At 36.5% G+C, this 18,431-nt stretch overlaps 1 protein-coding gene across 2 annotated transcripts; it reads right to left on the bottom strand.

Moving 5' to 3' along the window:
- Positions 1–10,808: 10,808 nt before the first annotated feature.
- On the bottom strand, positions 10,809–17,945 carry LOC103413649 (transcription factor HBP-1b(c38)-like). 2 transcript variants are annotated; one of them, NM_001328796.1, is made up of 13 exons: positions 17,526–17,706; positions 17,119–17,294; positions 15,544–15,647; positions 14,921–14,997; positions 14,619–14,762; positions 14,339–14,416; positions 14,192–14,251; positions 13,979–14,056; positions 13,816–13,867; positions 13,137–13,229; positions 12,958–13,028; positions 12,080–12,328; positions 10,872–11,401 (listed from the first exon to the last, which is right to left on the bottom strand). In NM_001328796.1, the coding sequence occupies exons 2-13, from the start codon at positions 17,214–17,216 to the stop codon at positions 11,255–11,257; spliced, it is 1,251 nt and encodes a 416-aa protein (NP_001315725.1). In that variant the 5' UTR covers positions 17,217–17,294; positions 17,526–17,706; the 3' UTR covers positions 10,872–11,254. The 2 variants fall into 2 exon arrangements, with proteins under 2 accessions (XP_008350323.1, NP_001315725.1); XM_008352101.4 differs by having other exon boundaries at positions 10,809–11,401; positions 12,958–13,229; positions 17,526–17,945.
- Between the last annotated feature and the right edge of the window lie 486 nt (positions 17,946–18,431).

Raw genomic sequence — 18,431 nt, 5'->3', positions numbered from 1 at the left:
ACACAAGGGATTGTGAAACTACCTGGATCTTTGCATTTAGGTGGCAGTTTTCTTTGCAAAACTGCAGAGACATTTTCACTTACCCGTACCACTTCCATTTCCTAGATCTGTCTCCTTGTTGTACAAAGCTCTTTCAAAAATTTAGCATACTTTGGAACTGGCTTTATTGCATCAAGAAGTGGAATATTGACTTGTACCTTCCTGAAGGTTTCTAAGATGTCTTTTTCATTCTCTTCTTTCTTAGATTGCATAAACCTGCGAGGGAAAGGCACATTTGGTGGAATAGGGTTAGAAGGAATTGAATTCGAACCAACCTTACCTAAATTGGGTGGCATAGGAGCCTTAGAAGGTTGCAGTAAGGATTGTTCTTCTCTTGCAGTGGCTTTGTCCACCTCTTCTTCTTCGGGCAGCAGTTGTTCGTCTTCTTTTTGGCTTTGTTTGGACATTTTTGGATTGGTTCCAATCTTTTTACCACTTCTCAAGGTTATTAGCAGTTTCAAAACCTCCATTTAGATTGACAATGGTTGAACTAGGAAGTTTGCCTTGTTCTTTAAATTGTCCCATGAATTCTGCCATCTACCCAATTTGATTCTTCACTTCGCCCATCTCTTTGACTTGATTTTGTAAACCCTGAGTCAAAGCAGTTAGTGCTTGAAGAATTTCATCATAATCCATTGACGAACCTGAATTTGGTTGGGAAGATTGTGGGGAAGGCTATGGTGGTGCAAATGGCCTTTGATAGAGCCCAGGAGGTGGCTGTCTATATGCACCTTGTTGTTGAGTTTGTTAAGGTTCCCTCCACCTCATATTTGGATGGTCTCTCTAGCCCGGATTGTAGGTGCTGGAAAACGGGTCATCCTTGGTTGATTTTGGCCTTCATAACCGATGGTATTGGCACTTTCCCATTCCTCATTCTCTATTAATTGAGGACATTGATCAGTAGGGTGTCCTTGCATAGAGCACATGCCACAAGCAGCTGCACCTTGCACTTTGGATCCTTCAACAACCTGTGATATAAGAGTAGAGAGATTAGCCATTTAAGATTGAAGTTCTGAAATAGCACTTGTCTCATTAACTTGATTTTGCCATGTATGTTCTCTTCCTCCAGCTTCTTCATATTGTTATGCATTCAAGGCTCGATTCGCTATTAAGATCTTTGCAGCAACTGGTGTTTTGTCAACCAAAGCACCTCCTACTAAAGCATTAAGCATTTGTCTCTCAAGTGGAATTAGTCCTTCGTAGAAATATTGAATTAAAAGCTCTTCCTTCATTTGATGTTGTGGACAAGATGCAACTAAAGTCTTGAAATGCTCATAATACGCTGGAAAGGATTATCCTGGGCCTTGTTAAATTCCACTAATTCTCTTCCTCAAAAGAATGACTCTTGAAGTTGGGAAGAATTTCTCTAAGAATGCTTTCTTCATGCTTTCCCAAGAGGTGACGGTTCCAGGTGCTAATTCAAAGAGCCAATCTTTAGCCTTTTCCAAAAGGGAGAATGGAAAGGCTTTCATCTTCAAAATATTTCTATCCAAATTAATTGGTGCCATACTAGAACATACTACTTCAAATTCCTTAAGATGCTTGTTCGGATCTTCCGTGGACAGCCCATGGTATTTGGGAATGTAATGCAACAAACCAGACTTCAGTTCAAAATCAAAAACACAAGAAAATACACAAATAGAAACAAAGGGGAAGACTAGCAATTTTGCTAATCCCTGGCAACGGCACCAAAATTTGATGTGGTAGAAACTAACACACAAATTAAACCCTATAAATTATGCAATCGTAGTATGAGTAAGTAGGGATTTTTCTATTCCGGGGATTAGAAGAGATGCTAATCAACACAAATTAAACTTATAAAACTGAAAATTAAGTTAAACTAACTACAAAACAAGACTGGGGGGATTTTAGACGAATTCAATTAAAACAAAAGTAAAGGGCAGCAAGTAAATTAAGTTGTGAATGAAATATGGATGAAATGATAGCTAAAGGATTCTTCTCCACGCATGAAACATATGCATACAAATTGATTTGCAGGTATTCTGTCTATAAACCATGAATGACAATGCCCCAAATTAATTGTGAACAGCACTAATTAACACTCAGATTTTCCTATGTTCATTGAATTGGACTCAGCGACGCAACCAAATTATTCTTGTTGAGTTCCCTAACTATGAAAAGCTTGATAGAGATACATCTCAAAGATCATTAAGTTATGTGAAAATCATAAGCATTAACAAAGAATTCGTAACTATGAAAAGCTTTACTTAACTCAATCATGACTAGTGACTTTTACTACTAGCAAATATAAGTTCATAACGATTAAGTGAAATTCCCTTATATTCTAGCATTAAATCCCTGCATGCAAACTAAGTGTGCACCCTAATAAACATACAAGAATAAGTTCACCCATAGAGGTGATATCTTTCCTTCTCTGTTACTGCAGATTTGTTGTGTTTATCTTCTTGTGATCTATGATTGTGTATAAATCCTAATTTTTGGGGATTTTCATATGGATTGTTATTCGATCTTGGGCTTAGTCTTGCTTGTCATTTTGGAGTTGTGATTTAGACATCTACTTGCTGAATTTGAGAATTACTTAGCACTGAAGCAATTTTCAGCTTAATCATCATGGTTACCACTGCTCAATTAGCTCTTACACAATCGCCTATTTCCTCTTTGATTCCTAGTGTTGGCAATATTGTTACTGCCAAACTTGATGACTCGAATTATGTTACTTGGAATTTCCAAATGGAATATTACATGATGGCAATGGAATTCGTGGATTTGTTGAAGGTTCCATTCCCTGTCCACCAAAGTTTACTGAGTCTGACTCTGAATGAGAGATTACTGATTATATACATGTGGTGTCTAGTGCTTATAAAATCTAGACAATACATGGCAAAGCTTTGATGACACTTCGCACTGCAACTTTGTCTATTGTTGCACTTTCTTGTGTGATTGGTTGTCAGACTTCTAAGGAAATTTGGACTAATCTTCGTGAATGGTTTGCCAATTTAACTAGAACTAGTATTGTGCAAATGAAGATTGATTTGCAAAATATTAAGAAAGGACCTGAATCTATTGATGAATATCTTAAGCGGATCAAAGATGATAGGGATCAATTGGCAACTGTTGGTGTTGTTATATTTGATGAAGATGTTGTAATTGTTGCCCTTAAGGGACTTCCACCTTAATACAACACTATTAAAGTTGTCATTCGTGGGCGAGAAAATCTTGTTTCTTTAAAAGAATTAAGGTTCCAATCTTGGATATTTTGCACCTGGTTCTTCTATTCAGTCATTTCCACCACTGTAACCAATGCCTTTTCCATCTCAGATGCCACAGATATTTTCTCCAGGGCCATTTGCTTTCGTATCCCAACAAGGCTCTGGAACCTACAACAACTTGATGTGGTAGAAATTAACACACAAATTAAACCCTATAAATTATGCAATCGTAGTATGAGTAAGTAAGGATCGTTCTATTCTGGGAATTAGAAGGGATGCTAATCAACACAAATTAAACTTATAAAACTGAAAACTAAGTTAAACTAACTACAAAACAAGACTGGGGGATTTTGGACGAATTCAATTAAAACAAAACTAAAGGGCAGCAAGTAAATTAAGTTGTGAATAAAATATGGATGAAATGATAGCTAAATGATTCTTCTCCACACATGAAACATATGCATACAAATTGATTTCCAGTTATTCTTTCTATAAACCATGAATGACAATGCCCCAAATTAACTGTGAACATCACTAATTAACTCTCAGATTTTCCTAAGTTCATTGAATTGGACTCAGTGACACAACCAAATTTTTCTTCTTGAGTTCCCTAACTATGAAAAGCATGATAGAGATACATCTCAAAGATCATTAAGTTATGTCAAAATCATAAGCATTGACAAAGCATTCGTAACTATGAAAAGCATGAAACTCCTGCCAGGAATTTACTTAACTCAATCATGACTAGTGACTTTTACTGCTTGCAAATATAAGTTCATAACGATTAGGTGAAATTCCCTTATATTCTAGCATCAAATCCCTGCATGCATACTAAGTGTGCACCCTTAATAAACATACAAGAATAAGTTCTCTATAAAGCATATAAGTAAATCGCATTCATGTTTTATGAAACAATAACTGGATGTAATCAATTTATATAAAACATATGATCATGGCTTCGAATTCACTTCTAAGCTAAAAAGAAACTTAGTTACACATGTTCATCATAACTGAAAAATAATCTAAAATAAACATTGAAACTTAAAATAAAGAGAGAAAGAACTCAGAAAACTCCAGCGACTTCAATGGATGATTGCAGGTTACGGCACACTCCCCTCCCCTCTAATTTGCGGCAATAATGTATATATAGGGTAAAGGCACAGCTGAATCCCATGAGGAAAATGATTAAGTTGTTTGAATTATTTTAAGACTCCTGGAATCAGATAGGAAGTGTTGGAATGTGATAAGGATTCCTCCTTCCAGATGAAGATAAGATAAGGTAAGATTAGATAAGATAAGATAAGGTTGGATAAGATAGTATTCCTCTCCAACTAGGATTCCTTTTTCTTGTGTAATTCCTTGTCTTCCAAGCCTCAACTTTAATTTCTCCAGATTTTAGCACATGTCTAACACCATTTAAACACCAAAAACGTTCAGCCCATATGATATTCACACATGTTATCCAATCCAAGTCCAAACTACTCTAAATTACTCCATTTAGCTATTTATTGTCATCTTTACCAACTGGACCTACAATAATACGAAAATAACATAAATTACCAAAATAAATGGAAATTAATGAAGAAAATGCAAAGAAATAAGATAACAAAGTCGCATAAATATGCTCCTATCACAACTTCAGGGGGAATAATTTCAAGGGTAAGGTAAAGGCAATAAGTTTTTCTCTGGCTATCAATCTTAATTCTCTCCCCAAAATTCCTATGGTGGAAATCAATATGCACAATTTTCTCAACCTAATGGTCACCTTCTGGGTCACAAGGGTCTTCTCCTCAGGCTTTTCAACCACTACAAGTTTGTCAAATATGTTATAAGAAAGGGCATTCAGCACTTACTTGTTTTCAGAATGGATGTCAGATATGCCATAGGGTTGGTCACACTGCTGCCACCTGTTTTGGTAGAAATGGTTCTTCTCCTGTTCCATTTCATCAACCACATGGTTATTCTCCATCTTCACAAGGTTGTCCCAGTTCTCAACCCTCAATGGCTCCCTTAGCATCTCACTCTGGCTCTCCACTCCAATATTACTCTCATATGCAGTTTCAATCTCAAGTACCATATTAAGGTGGTGGAGTGTCCCACCCTCAGTCACATCTTGCTATGAATGTGAGATCTTCTACATCACCTTCATCACAACAACAAGAGTTATGGCTCTTAGATTCCAGGGCTACTAATCATATGACATCGGATATGTCAAATCTTCAAATGGATACTCCTTATTCCTCTGGAGAGAAAGTCACTGGTGCTAATAATGAAGGTTTGGATATTGCACATATTGCAGTTTGAATCTTCACACTCCCTTTCATACTTTCAAACTTAATTCAGTTCTGCATGTTCCTCAGTTGTCTCAACATTTATTGTCTATGCATCAATTATGCAAAGATAATAATTGCAGATGTATTATTGATGAGTTTTCTCTATGTGTACAGGACAAGGTCACCCATAAACCTCTCTTTCAAGGACTAAGTAATAATGTCGTGTACCCTCTTCCTATGCTCAAATCTTCACAACATACTTCAGCAGCTTATATAGGTCAAAAAGTGTCATCTACTTTGTGGCATTCTAGGTTGGGTCATCCAACTAATTCCATTGTACAAATAGCACTTAGTAAGTCATCCATTCCTTTCAATTGTAACTCATCTTTCCACATATGTAAACCTTGCTTATAAGGCAAGTTTACTCATCTACCTTTTCCTTTTCACGCTTCAATGTCTGTAATACCTTTTGAAGTCATACATACTTATGTGTGGGGTCCCTCTCCTACTATGTCAATAGAAGGGTATAGGTATTATGTGTCTTTCATTGATGAATGTACTCATTATACTTGGATTTTCCCATTAATGAATAAAGCTGCTGTGTTTGGAGTATTTGTGTAGTTTCATGCTTTTGTTGTGAATCAATTCAATGCTCATATTAAAATCTTACAAAGTGATGGTGGTGGAGAGTACATTAGTAATTTGTTTCAGAATTGTTTTCCAACCAAAGGCATTATCCATCAAAGATACACTAGCTCAAAATAGCCTAGCTGAAAGGAAAAACAGACATGTAGTTGAACCTGCTCTCACCCTCCTTCAACAAGCCTCTTTGCCTTTTATTTTTTGGTATCACAGTTGTGCCACTGCTACCTACTTAATCAATAGGATGCCCGCTTCTGTCTTAGGCATGCAATCACCATTTGAGGCTTTATATAACTCTTCACCAAAGTTAGACCACTTGAAGGTGTTTGGGTGTGCCTGCTACCCATCTATGAAACCTTATAGGTCTAACAAACTTGAACCAAAAACAACTGAATGCATTATCTTGGGGCATACATCTCAGTACAAAGGTTACATTTGTTATTCTCTTCATAGTCACAAGTTAATAGTATCCAGACATGTCTTATTTGATAAAGACAGTTTTCCTGGTGTCAAACCTCACAATAACCATCAAGTCTCTCAGTCACATATTGCTTATCCTATAGTTCATCACAACACTTTCACTCTTCTAGTTTTAACTATCCCTCTTCCTCAAGTCTTTGAGCATAATTCCACTGTAGCCTCTCTAATTATTCAATCTCAGTCCTTGCTCAATGGTGACCTTGTCCCTTCTTCCACAAGTACAACTACTTCTTCAAGACCAGCTTTTGTGTCTCCAATAGATATTGAACTACATCAATCTACTGTCATTTCTCAAGCTAATGATCTACAACTTATGCCTATTGCATCTCATAATTCACATCTTATGCAAACATGTTCCAAGTCTGGGATTTTTAAGAAGAAGACAGCTTTTAAAGCTCAAGTTAAGAGTGATAGTATCACAGAACCTTAATCTTTTAGTGTTGCTTCTAAATCTAGTGAATGGCAACAGGCTATGAACGAAGAAATGGCAACCCTTATTCAACAACAAACTTGGACTCTTATTCCCCTTCCACCAAATAAAAATCTAGTGGGTTAAGGTCTAAAGACATCCTGATGGTTCTGTAGCCAAGTATAAGGCCAAACTTGTAGCAAAAGGGTTCTCTCAAGATGCAGGTTTGGATTACTATGAAATCTTTAGTCCAGTTGTCAAACCTATTATAGTTTGATTGATATTGTGCTTGGCTGCTACTCATGGTTGCAAGTTTAAACAACTGGATGTTAAAAATGCATTTTTGCATGGTTTTTTGGACGAAGAAGTGTACATGAGTCAACCATAAGGATTCATTGATAAAGCTCATCCAGAGTTTGTGTGTAAACTTCAAAAGTCTCTTTATGGTTTGAAACAAGCCCCTAGGGCTTGGAATGACAGGTTTACTAAGTTCTTATTCACTTTGGGGTTCAAGGCTTCTTATGCAGATTCCTCCTTGTTCATTACACATGATGGGAAATCTATTGTTGTGTTGTTACTCTATGTGGATGATATCATCTTTATTGGTGATAGTGATATTGGTGTTCAATTTGTGATTCAACTAGGGTTGGGTTTAGTTTAATGGTTCGGTTTTTTGCCAAAATTGAAACCAAACTGAAATTTCGGTTCAGTTCGGTTCAATTTTTTTTCGGTTTGGTTTTTTTTTTTTTTCCCTCTCCTCTTCAATAGCAAAAATTATGATAAACCAAGTCTTTCCCTAGGGAATACGAATTTCAGATAAACCCCTTCAAAATTCAAATAAGTCAAAGTCTGAAATTCTGTAGCATAACTCATATAATACCTTACCATGTGTTATGAGATTGCTGACTTTTTGAGCTAATTTTTGAAGCTTTCATGGCCCAAGACATTGGTAAAAAAATGGTTCAACATCAAGAGCAAAGCCGAGGACTTCGATGCAGACGACGACACCGTTTACAGAGGTCATTGTCATATACATCATTGGTTTGGATTTTATAAAAGTTTGGGATTTCTGATTTGGGAACCTTGGAATTTACATCAAGATAAAAAGATGGGATTTCTCTGCATTTTTAGATTCTTCTTTTCTCTGAACATTCTTGCATTGCTCTAATCTGCATCATTGCAATTTTGGATACATAAATTTTCAGATTCTAATGGACCCTGCAGCTTCAAGATCTACCATTTAGATAAGGAGGCATGCACAATCAAGAAAAGCAAAACAGGTGCAGCATAAACCAATCAGATGTCAATATGGAAAACCCCAAAATATGAACAATATGCCAAACCCCAACAAAATAATTAAAAGAAAAATTCATTTTAATTCAGCAAAATCACAATATAAATCATATCCGTTTTGATTCAAAAATTACCTGTGAGAGATCGGAAAATCCGGATTAGAATCTTCCAATTTGGAAGCGTGCCGATTCGAAAAGGGCAAGGGAAAATCATGGTTTGAAAGAAGGAATCCACGAGGAGGATAGGAAAATACTGGATAGTGGAGAAAGAGTGATTTGGAGGAAGAGAGGAATGAGAGAAAGACTGAGGAAGCAGAGACCAGAGAGGAAGAACACAGAGAAAATGAGAGAAAGAGGGTATAAGAAAACTAAAAAGGTGAAATGGGATGGTTAGGGTTTGTAAGCTTTAGAGGGTTTATAAAGCATTAAAGATTAGAACACCTATAAATAATATACTTGTACAATTATAGCAACACAAAGTCTACGGTCAAGTTAGCTTAAAGCAGCTATCCCCAACCTGGAGAGGAGGAGTTCGAATCCTCAAGCCACCAAGTTGATAATTTATATATGATTTTCCTATATCGGTTTGGTTTGGTCATGTTCGATTTCTGAATCTTAAAAACCGAAACTGAACCAACTAGATTCGGTTCGATTCTGTTTTTTTTCAGTCTCGGTTAGGTTTTCGGCCCCCTTTTTTCGATTTTCGGACTAGATTCAACAGTTAACTACAGAATTTGATATGAAAGACTTGGAGCTTCTATGTTATTTCCTTGGTTTGGAAATTGAGTACCAATCCCAGGGTCTTTTTGTTCATCAATCAAAGCATGTGAAAGACTTACTGCACAAAACATCCATGCTCAAATGTAATCCTTGTGTCACCCCTTGTCACCACAATCACAAATTGCTGAATCATAGTAGTCCTCCTTATGTGGACCCAAAAACCTATAGAAGTATTGTTGGTGCCTTACAATACTTAACTTTCACTCGGCCTGATATTGCCTACTCTGTTAATCAAGTTTGCCAGTTTATGCAAGCTCCTTTGGAATCACATTTTGGAGCAATCAAGTGGATTCTCAGGTATCTCAAGTGCACTATAGGTTGGGGTCTCTATTTTAGACCTGGTTCTTTGGATCTGAGAGCCTATACAGATGTCAATTGGGCTGGAGACCCCAATGATAAGAGGTCTACAACTGGTTTTGTCATCTTTCTTGGACACAATCCAATTTCATGGAGTTCTAAAAAACAACACACTATCAGTCGATCTTCTACTGAAGATGAATATAGGGCAATGGCTACCACAACCACAGAAGTGGTTTGGCTACAACTACTCAAGGACCTCCATATTTCTTGTTCTCTTGCACCTATCCTTCACTATGATAACATCTTAGCAATGGTTGTTGCAACAAATCTAGTTTTACACTCTAAAGCCAAACACATTGAGATCGATTGTCATTTTGTGCGAGAACGAGTTCAACAAGGCACAATTACTTTGCAATTTGTTGTTTCTGAGCATTAGTATGCAAATATCTTCACGAAAGGGCTATGTTCTTCTTTGTTTAGTGATCATTGTTCCAATCTTATGTAAGGGAATTCCCAACATAAGCTTGAGCGGGAATGTTAGGAAAACATAGTTGAAGTATACTGTTAACCTTGTATTGAGTGATAGGTGTCATTAGGAGATTGGTTGTATTATATCGTAAGGTAGTAACACTGTGAGTATTTATACTCTAAGAAAAAGCCTTGTATTAATCAAGTTGTGAAATGAAAAGTTTTCCCTCCCAAGATTCTCTCTCTCTCTGTCTCTCTCTCTCTCTTCGTTGAACTTTTTCCCTCTCATTTCTTCTTCATTCTTACAGTTGACAGTTTTTTGGTTTGGTTTTGTTTTGTAACAAGCTGCAGCGTAGAATATGGATCATGGATCATGGATGGCTCTCGCAGTTTGGCGCTCTTGGTACGACTTTGGATGTCGAAGGAGATAGAACCTCCTGGCCTCCTCGAAAAGGAATAGGGAAATGTTATTACAAGAAAGAAAAAATACATCTTCAAAAGCCACTCCACATCGCTGCTTCTGAGCGCACAGTCGTCGGAACCTATAACAAAGCAAACATTTCCACCATCCATCGCTGCTTTTGCCGTGTCATAAGTATACGATAGGCAGCTATGCCCTAAAGGGCCAAAAGCATTCTCCAATTGACATATACTCTTCTTTTTACAGCTAAATTAAGGTGAGTGCAAAAGTAAAAAAGGGTATGCAAAAATCACTCTTGTAATTCAAAACTCGATTCTTGCCATTCATAGGGCATCATAATCCAACAAGTTTCACAACACAGCAGCTAATTCGTTCAACGATTCCGACTCCATCCTACAAACACACGAACTACCTAAGGCGCAAAACATCACAAATCGCCAACTGCCAAGGACATAATTTAGTAAATTTGGACAAATTCACACGCGCAGTGAATGTTACACATAAAACCCAGAATGGCAGACCAGGGAAATAATATAGCCAATAATATTGAGAGACAACATATGTACATGTCAAAGCTAAAGAAAATGCAAATCCTTTTCACTCTGACGTCACTGATTTTTGGTATACAAATTGACAATCGGTAACCTACAACAATAGCACTATTCTATTCCCTCACTTCTATTACATAACTACCATTTCCAGATTATTCATACTACAGTTTTGGACAGAATACTACATCTACACAAACATATGTGACAACCACCGATAACTTTGATGGACACTATGAACAATAATTTAACTTCCACGCACCTTAACCAGGTTTGTAAAGGATATCGATGCCCAGATGGCTGAAGTCCATCTATCATCTAATCATATGGCCCTCCGTTCATGGTGCTAATTTGAGTTCCGAGACTAGCCAACCTTACTGATGAACTTCAGATAAAGGAGTCTAATGCCTATCACTCCCTAGGCCTGGCAAGCCATAGAGAACTGAGGGCTCGAAGACGTGAAAAATAATCATTTATTGCAAGGAGTGCACGAGCTGATTGACGAGTTGTCAGTATACGATGCATTTGTTGCAATGTTTGTTGCCGAAGATTATCAGCCTGGTAATTGGCAAAACGAGAACGAAAAAAATAAGGCGCAGAAATACTGACCACTGACAAACTACAAAAATAAGGTATTAATTACATTCATAGAAGGACAAGGTTATTTTAGCATATAGCCCGGGTGACCCCTAGATGCATGTACATAAAGAAACAAAAATAACGAGTAACGTTTCAGATGTTTTACGCAAGACTAAAAAGAAGTCCTTTGAGACAGACATCGCAACCTATCTTAGGCCAAATCACCAAGTTTGTGAACAAATCTCGTTAAACATGCCTTCCGTGCAACAAACTTCTTGTAAGACAAAGATGGTATAATTGCATTTAAAAGGAGAACCGAGTTTTTTTCGTCTCAAGGGACAACAGTTCATTTCGTATTTGAAAACAATCAATAAGGACTATATATTGTATGGGTGAAATTTAGGACCAACAAAACAAAATGAAGAATAGACATGTAGAATACCAGCTTATCTTTTTAGTATAATACAAAAAGCAATGTGGTTCCATTCAACGTACAGGTTCCAACACCAATGCGATATCATTTCTCCAGATATGTCACTCAGCAATACCAGCCTATTCGTGATTCAGTTTTTATTTTTAACTATTTGTAATTGAAGCAATTAATTGTCCTCACACTGGAAAAGCAAGCTAGTGGAATTAACTATTAAGGAAATTCACCTGGCGGAGGAACCCATCAAGAGTTCCTAGCTTTCCCATGGCCATGGCCATTTGACCCATATAGTTTGCTACATTCCCAGATGATCCTGATGGCGCAGGTGAGCCACTTGCCAAGGTCTCAGACAGGGATTGCTGCAATGCCTCCATCCCTTGTGACAGAGCATCTTCAGCCTGCTGGGATGATTGCTGCAGGTTATAAATACCTACCAATTGCTGCTCCGTTAAGGGTTCCAATTGACTCACCAGAAGCTGCACCAATGTCAAAACAGATTAACGGGACGCAGAGATCTAAATCAATTAGAGAAGATAGGACAGAATAAATGTATTATGTCTACGTGTATGTATTATGTCCATGTATATATGAAATGAATTTTGACAGCTCATTAATTACTTTCTTAACAGAAAAAAGAAACATCAATTGTGCTGACTCATTAATTTCAAAGTTGGGCACTAAGAATTTCCATTAATAGCAATTGTGCCATAGAAATACTTGTTTCCATGTACATGATTTTGTGAGCATATATGACACGGCTATGTTTGGTGTGGGTGATTCATAAACTAGTAGATGTAGAATTGAAGCCATAGATCCAACATTGCCTCATTTCCGTCATATCAAAACATGATGTCAAGCTGATAGCCCCAACTCAAAATGTCATAAACAATAGTTTCATGTCAATAGGTTAACACATTGGGAGAAAACAAGGGAACAAAATGTTAAAAATAACTTATTATACACTAGGAGATGGAATTGTGCAGAAACTAAAATGGTCTAATTTTTTTTTTTTATATATAGATTTTGTAAGCTTCGGAAGATAAATGTTGATAGGGGGATTATCACCATATCAAATATCAACAGAGTAGTGAGCACAAATTTTCACCTTAAGGAGCTCAGATGAGCGGAAGCCGCCAATCCACATGAAACACCTTTCAGCTGGTGTCTTCCACATTCCTGATAAGATGTGGAAAACATCAGCTTTTGCTGCAGTTCCCTTTAGTCTAAAAATGTCATTGTAGTGCGCAATGACGTTGTCAATAACAGTACGAAGTTCAGTGTCACCCGCATGTGAATTAACGGCAGCCCTCAACTCATTTATTTGCCTGTTGTGCTCTTCTAGCCACCTTGCATATTCCACATCAAATGCCAAAGCACCTATGAAATACAAATACAAATAAAACAACATTTTACCATCAAATATCAGTTGAGTGGGAAAACATATGTTCTCATGCCAGACAGTTCAGCAACGTAATGCCATCTTGCCAGATTGTCAACCTGGAACACTGATAAAGGTGATTCTTGCCTAAATGTGTGGTCCAGATCATAATCTAACAGCATGAAAATCTTATGTTTCCAAACTGTCTAGGAATAGAATATTGCCTTATGATCACACAACATAAGCAACATCATCCAACGTGCTAGCAACTACACCGTTATTAACATGAAAAACAGACCCATAATTTAAATGTTCACGACATGCTCAGAACCAATTGCAAAATACTGGATACCAAAATTATAGAACAATCAAAAGCAAAGAAGCTGTAGAAGTATCCACCCAAAATATTCGACTTACTACATCACAATGTTAATGCAGAGAAGACCTAACCCCATCTTTACTAAATTTCTTTAACATACATATGCATATTAAGGCACGCTGAAATACACCTCTGTGATCAATTTCAAAATTTCAAGTCCAGGAAAAATTAACCAGTGAAAACATGAGATTAAGAGGTTCAAATACCATTTCCACTCATTGAATGCGATTGATCTCCAGAGCTTGAAATGAATATTCCCTGTAAAAATAAAGCCATTAATATGATACAGGACACCCATGCCCTTCCATTTCAGGAATGAAAAATATATGATATATTAGATGCAAGTATATACAGACAACAAAACCCAACCTGCTGACGGGCACGCTGAAGCTCTTGCTCGAGCTGAGTTAATTTCAGCCGACTACTCTCAAGTTGTTGTACATATGCCTGAGAGAAGAAACACAACATATTATTACTTCCCCACACAGAACAGTAAGCATGACTCTTACTAGATAGGGAACACTAACAACGAATAAAGGGGAAAATAATAAACTCCTAACAAATACTTGAATAGTGACCTACTTTTTTCCGTAATCTGCTTTTCCTGGCAGCTTCACGATTTTGAGCTAGTCTTCGTAATGTCTGTAAAGAATGGTTGCATGGTAAAAGGTAATCCAATAATCATGGAAGATGATAATTTAATAGTATATTTAGTTGAAGCTACCAAACCTTTTGATCCCCAGATTTTTCTTTTGATCTGTCACTGGAATCAGAAGCTAGAAGAGCAGTCATTTGATTCCTTTCAATCTGCACAAGAACACTGAATTTAATTCCACCATAAAAAAAATACAAAAATACAAAAATACAAAAAAGCAGCCAAAATCAAATGAAGAACGAATATTCTCAGCTGCAAAATAATTTTGTATGGCAAAATGAAGGATATATCACTTTGAATCTTGGATACAGGAATGAAAAAATAAGTAGCAAAAGTGGAAGCAGGAGATGTTACCTTCTGATTTTTATCTTCTGTGTCATCTGTTGAAGTATCAGTCCTGGGGCTTCCATCTGCCATATTGGACTCCCCCCAGTTCTCGTGATTGCTACGTGATACAGAGAGCAAATTTGGCTGTGGCTCTTTTTGCAGTGGCATAAGCTGAGATCCCACAAAAGAAACAAAAAGGTTTATTTCCAAAGATGCAAGCGACTGAATTCCAGAATGCTTGTAAGTTCAATCTTTTTTATCCTGTTTTCATTTTCATTTTTCATTTTTCTTGTTCTTTTATGAGGGGGAAGGAGAAGATACAAAATTACCTTGTTTAAAGCACCAAATTGGGCAACACTACTTCCCACTGCCTGGCGATTTAACTTGTTTTGACTAAACATTGGACCTAAAAAATCAACAATAATCAAGTGATTACAAGTCAAAATCAAAGAGATACCATAAAACAACAAAAGTAAATATTATCTGATAGTACGTGCGTATATACATATTACATATGCCCCCTTTTACTTAAAAAACAGAATCAGAATCACTTTGTCTTCATCATACTCCAAAACTGCCAAAAATTACTTGTGCTTCTGAAGTCACACTTCAGAAAGCCAATGATGAATAGGATCTGTTTTAAGGTAAGAATTGAACAACAGGACTAGAACAGTAGCTTCCAAGAACGTAGGAGTATATCTCAGCTGACAGGTCATTCAAGTAAACACCTACAACCAGGCACTAGGAAACTAAACATGGAAGCTGACTAGAACACTAAGAAAACCTTATTCATAAGCTCATTTACCGAGTATGAAAATCAGAAGACAATTTATATGTTCAACCACGTTAAAATTCAAAGAACTGGCATAATAACAACCTAAAGAAACAAGAATAGGCAAATTGCTAGTATTGAATTTTGCTTCTGATAAACACCAAGATATTTGTTACATACTTCTCCCGATGTCAACGGCATCCTCTATGCGAAATCCAAGAGTTTGCTCAAGAGTTCCAAAGTCTGAAATTTGAGATGAACGAATGGAGCTCCCCTCTGTGCCACTGAGAGCACAAATCATCAGAATCATGACTACCAAAATGACAAATGCAATCAACAAAAAAGGAACTAAATCCATATACATTGGCCAGAATGATAAGGCCAAAAAGGTACCATCAGAAATCATAATTCAATTACACCCCCCCCCCCGGGGAAAAAAAGAGTCAAACGTAAACATGTTAAGAAGCTTCTTCAATCATGATGTAAACAGATGAAGAAATGGTTACCAAATTAAAGGTCATGGAAACATCTCAAGTAGCATATGTCCTGTTTCTTAATTTTAGGATCACTATTATCATATTCTTGTATGAAAATAAGCTAAATGGAACAGACTTTAATAATTAATACTAGATACAACAATAATACAGCTACTCTGTTTGTTTCAATGAACAGTCGCATAACAATTCCTCCATAACAGAACAATAGTGTCCAGTTGCAATTTTCTTCTGTCCTGTTCGTTGGCTCTATTTTTTGTTATCATTTCAGTCATACAAAAACTGAAAAAACAACAGCTATAACTCCCTTTCCTCAAATCATTGGCAAACATTGTTTATACCGTGGAAAGACGTTATGCCATATTAAATCCCAATACTGTTTACACAAACTTGAGCTGTTGATGCATTAATCTGATAAATTTCCAATGGTTACTTGTAACTTAGCACTCTATTTAACTTTAAGCATATGGTAAGAATAAACTTCAGATACTAAGGGCTGGTTTGGTATTGATGTGCTTTGAAAAAAAACTGTTGTGAGAATAACCGGCTGTGCTGTGAGAATAAGCGGCTGTGAAATAAATCAGCAGAGTGTTTGGTAAACTTTTTTGTAAAAGTGCTTTTGGAAAAAAAAAACAGTCTGATAGTGGGCCTTTTCATTAAAGGAGCACTGTAGCTCCGTGTGCTTTGAAAAAAAACCAGTTTTCCAAAGCTGCAAATAGCAGCTTCAGCTTTTTCCTTTGATTTCAGCTTATTTTCACAGCAGCTTCCAAAATAAGCCTTTTTTTATTCATTTTACCAAACACCTAAAACTCTCACAGCTTTTTTTCATTGGTGCTTTTTTTTTAAGCATCTCACTCCCAAACCACCCCTAACATTTATATGCTGTTTGGGTTACAATATAAAAGAGTAGTAGACAAGGACCTAGTCATTTTAAGTGGTGGTTATTCCATTCCACCTGTTAGACTGTGGGATTTTAAGTTCTAATTTATGTTCCTTTTGCGGATACTGTCCATCCACCGGACAAAGCATGAGATTTTAATATCAGCAGCATATGGCACCAACAATTCGACCACGTAAAAATTATATTCATGTTCTAGCAGCACAGAGGCCGCTGCCGGACCACAGCTTCTAAACTAACTGAACGCCCAAGGAATCATATTAAAAAATCAAAGAGCTATACTACTGCCAATTAAACTTAAAAGATAAGAACAATATAATACAATAAAAATGTAAAAAATTAGAACTGTAAGCGAATACTGACGTGGGATTGGGAGTGGGTACTGGAGGAACAAAGCTCGGCATATCGGTCACAACTTTACTACCATCATTTGCACCAACTTTCACTCTTCTACTGCCCATGGATCAACATCATCATCACTGCCGCCGCGGCGCCACCAATCCCAAAACCAAAGAAACCCAGCTTCAACAACCCCTCCACTGAAATAACCAAAAACCCAATATTCAGAAACTCCTAAAATTCAAAACACACAAACTTTTCAAACCAAAATTCAAAATTCAAAGTCCTAGCTACGCAATTTACCAGAAAGAGTTTAGCTCTAAATACATATACACAAAATAGAAACCAAAATCCAATCAAAAGCCACCTACCGACTGAAGAAATGAAAGTTCACAAAAACCAGAAGCAGTAGCATAAGATAGCTTACTTACCAATAGTAAAAACTGTATAAACAAACAAACCCTAAAGTTTGAAGTCCAGCAAAGAAGATGAAGAATCAGAGCTCAAAGGCAGTGAATTTCCAGAAATTAAGCAAAACCCAGAAGCTGAAATTGGAAGCAGAAAACAAAACCCTAACCCTGTCAAGCTTTGTGAGGATAAATACCAAGTCCCCTTGACCTTTTGATCCTAATAATAATATTATTATTCTTTATTTATATATGCCATCAAAAGGCTGGAAACTTCAACCAAGAGGCCCACCTTGAATTTTTAACTTTGTTTATTTTCTTCAAGAGGTTGAGAGAGAGAGAGAGTATAAGAAGGATGACGTCCTGATCATACCAATCTTCTCTCCAGAGCTCACCTCCATTTTTATTTTATGAGTTTCCTTCTTTCCTTTATTTGTCTTTATTTTACTGCTTTGGGAGGCTCTTTTTTCCCCCAATTTTATGTTAATTTATAAGAATTTCCCCTTATTTTAAGTTAATATGAGAATTTTCCTTTTTTGTTTTAATGAATATAATACTGCCCCCATTTCCTTTAATTTCACATTCTTAACCATAAAATACACTTTTGTTTTTTTCGAAAGGAACTTTAACGAAAAGCACCCGGTACTGTTCACTTTAATGAAAAATCACATTTTTATACTAAAAAGTCAATCCTGGTACTATTCACTTTACCCTTTATTTTGTCCTTATCATTAAAACTCAAAGTTTTTAAGCCATTTTCATTAGTTTTCCTTTTTTCGAATGGAAAGGGAGTAAAACTTATTTTCTTTTTTGATAATGTTAGTGAGATTAAAATTTTTAAATTAATTTTATAAATCAAATGATTAGGCTGTTAATTATTTGATTATTACTTAAGCATTGATTAACATGCTTAATTCTTATTGACAACAC

Source organism: Malus domestica, chromosome 12, assembly GCF_042453785.1.
Source record: "Malus domestica chromosome 12, GDT2T_hap1".
Lineage (NCBI taxonomy): Eukaryota > Viridiplantae > Streptophyta > Magnoliopsida > Rosales > Rosaceae > Malus > Malus domestica.
Note: the sequence above shows the minus strand (reverse complement) of the source record. Positions and strands in the feature narration are given on the sequence as shown.

Coding starts and splice junctions, on each gene's coding strand:
- LOC103413649 (XM_008352101.4), bottom strand. CDS start 17,216: ATGGGCAGTAGAAGAGTGAAAGTTGGTGCAAATGATGGTAGTAAAGTT. Junction 13,868..13,978: donor TTCAGCGTGCCCGTCAGCAG/GTTGGGTTTTGT, acceptor TTATTTTTACAG/GGAATATTCATTTCAAGCTC. Junction 13,230..13,815: donor GCATTCAATGAGTGGAAATG/GTATTTGAACCT, acceptor TGTATTTCATAG/GTGCTTTGGCATTTGATGTG.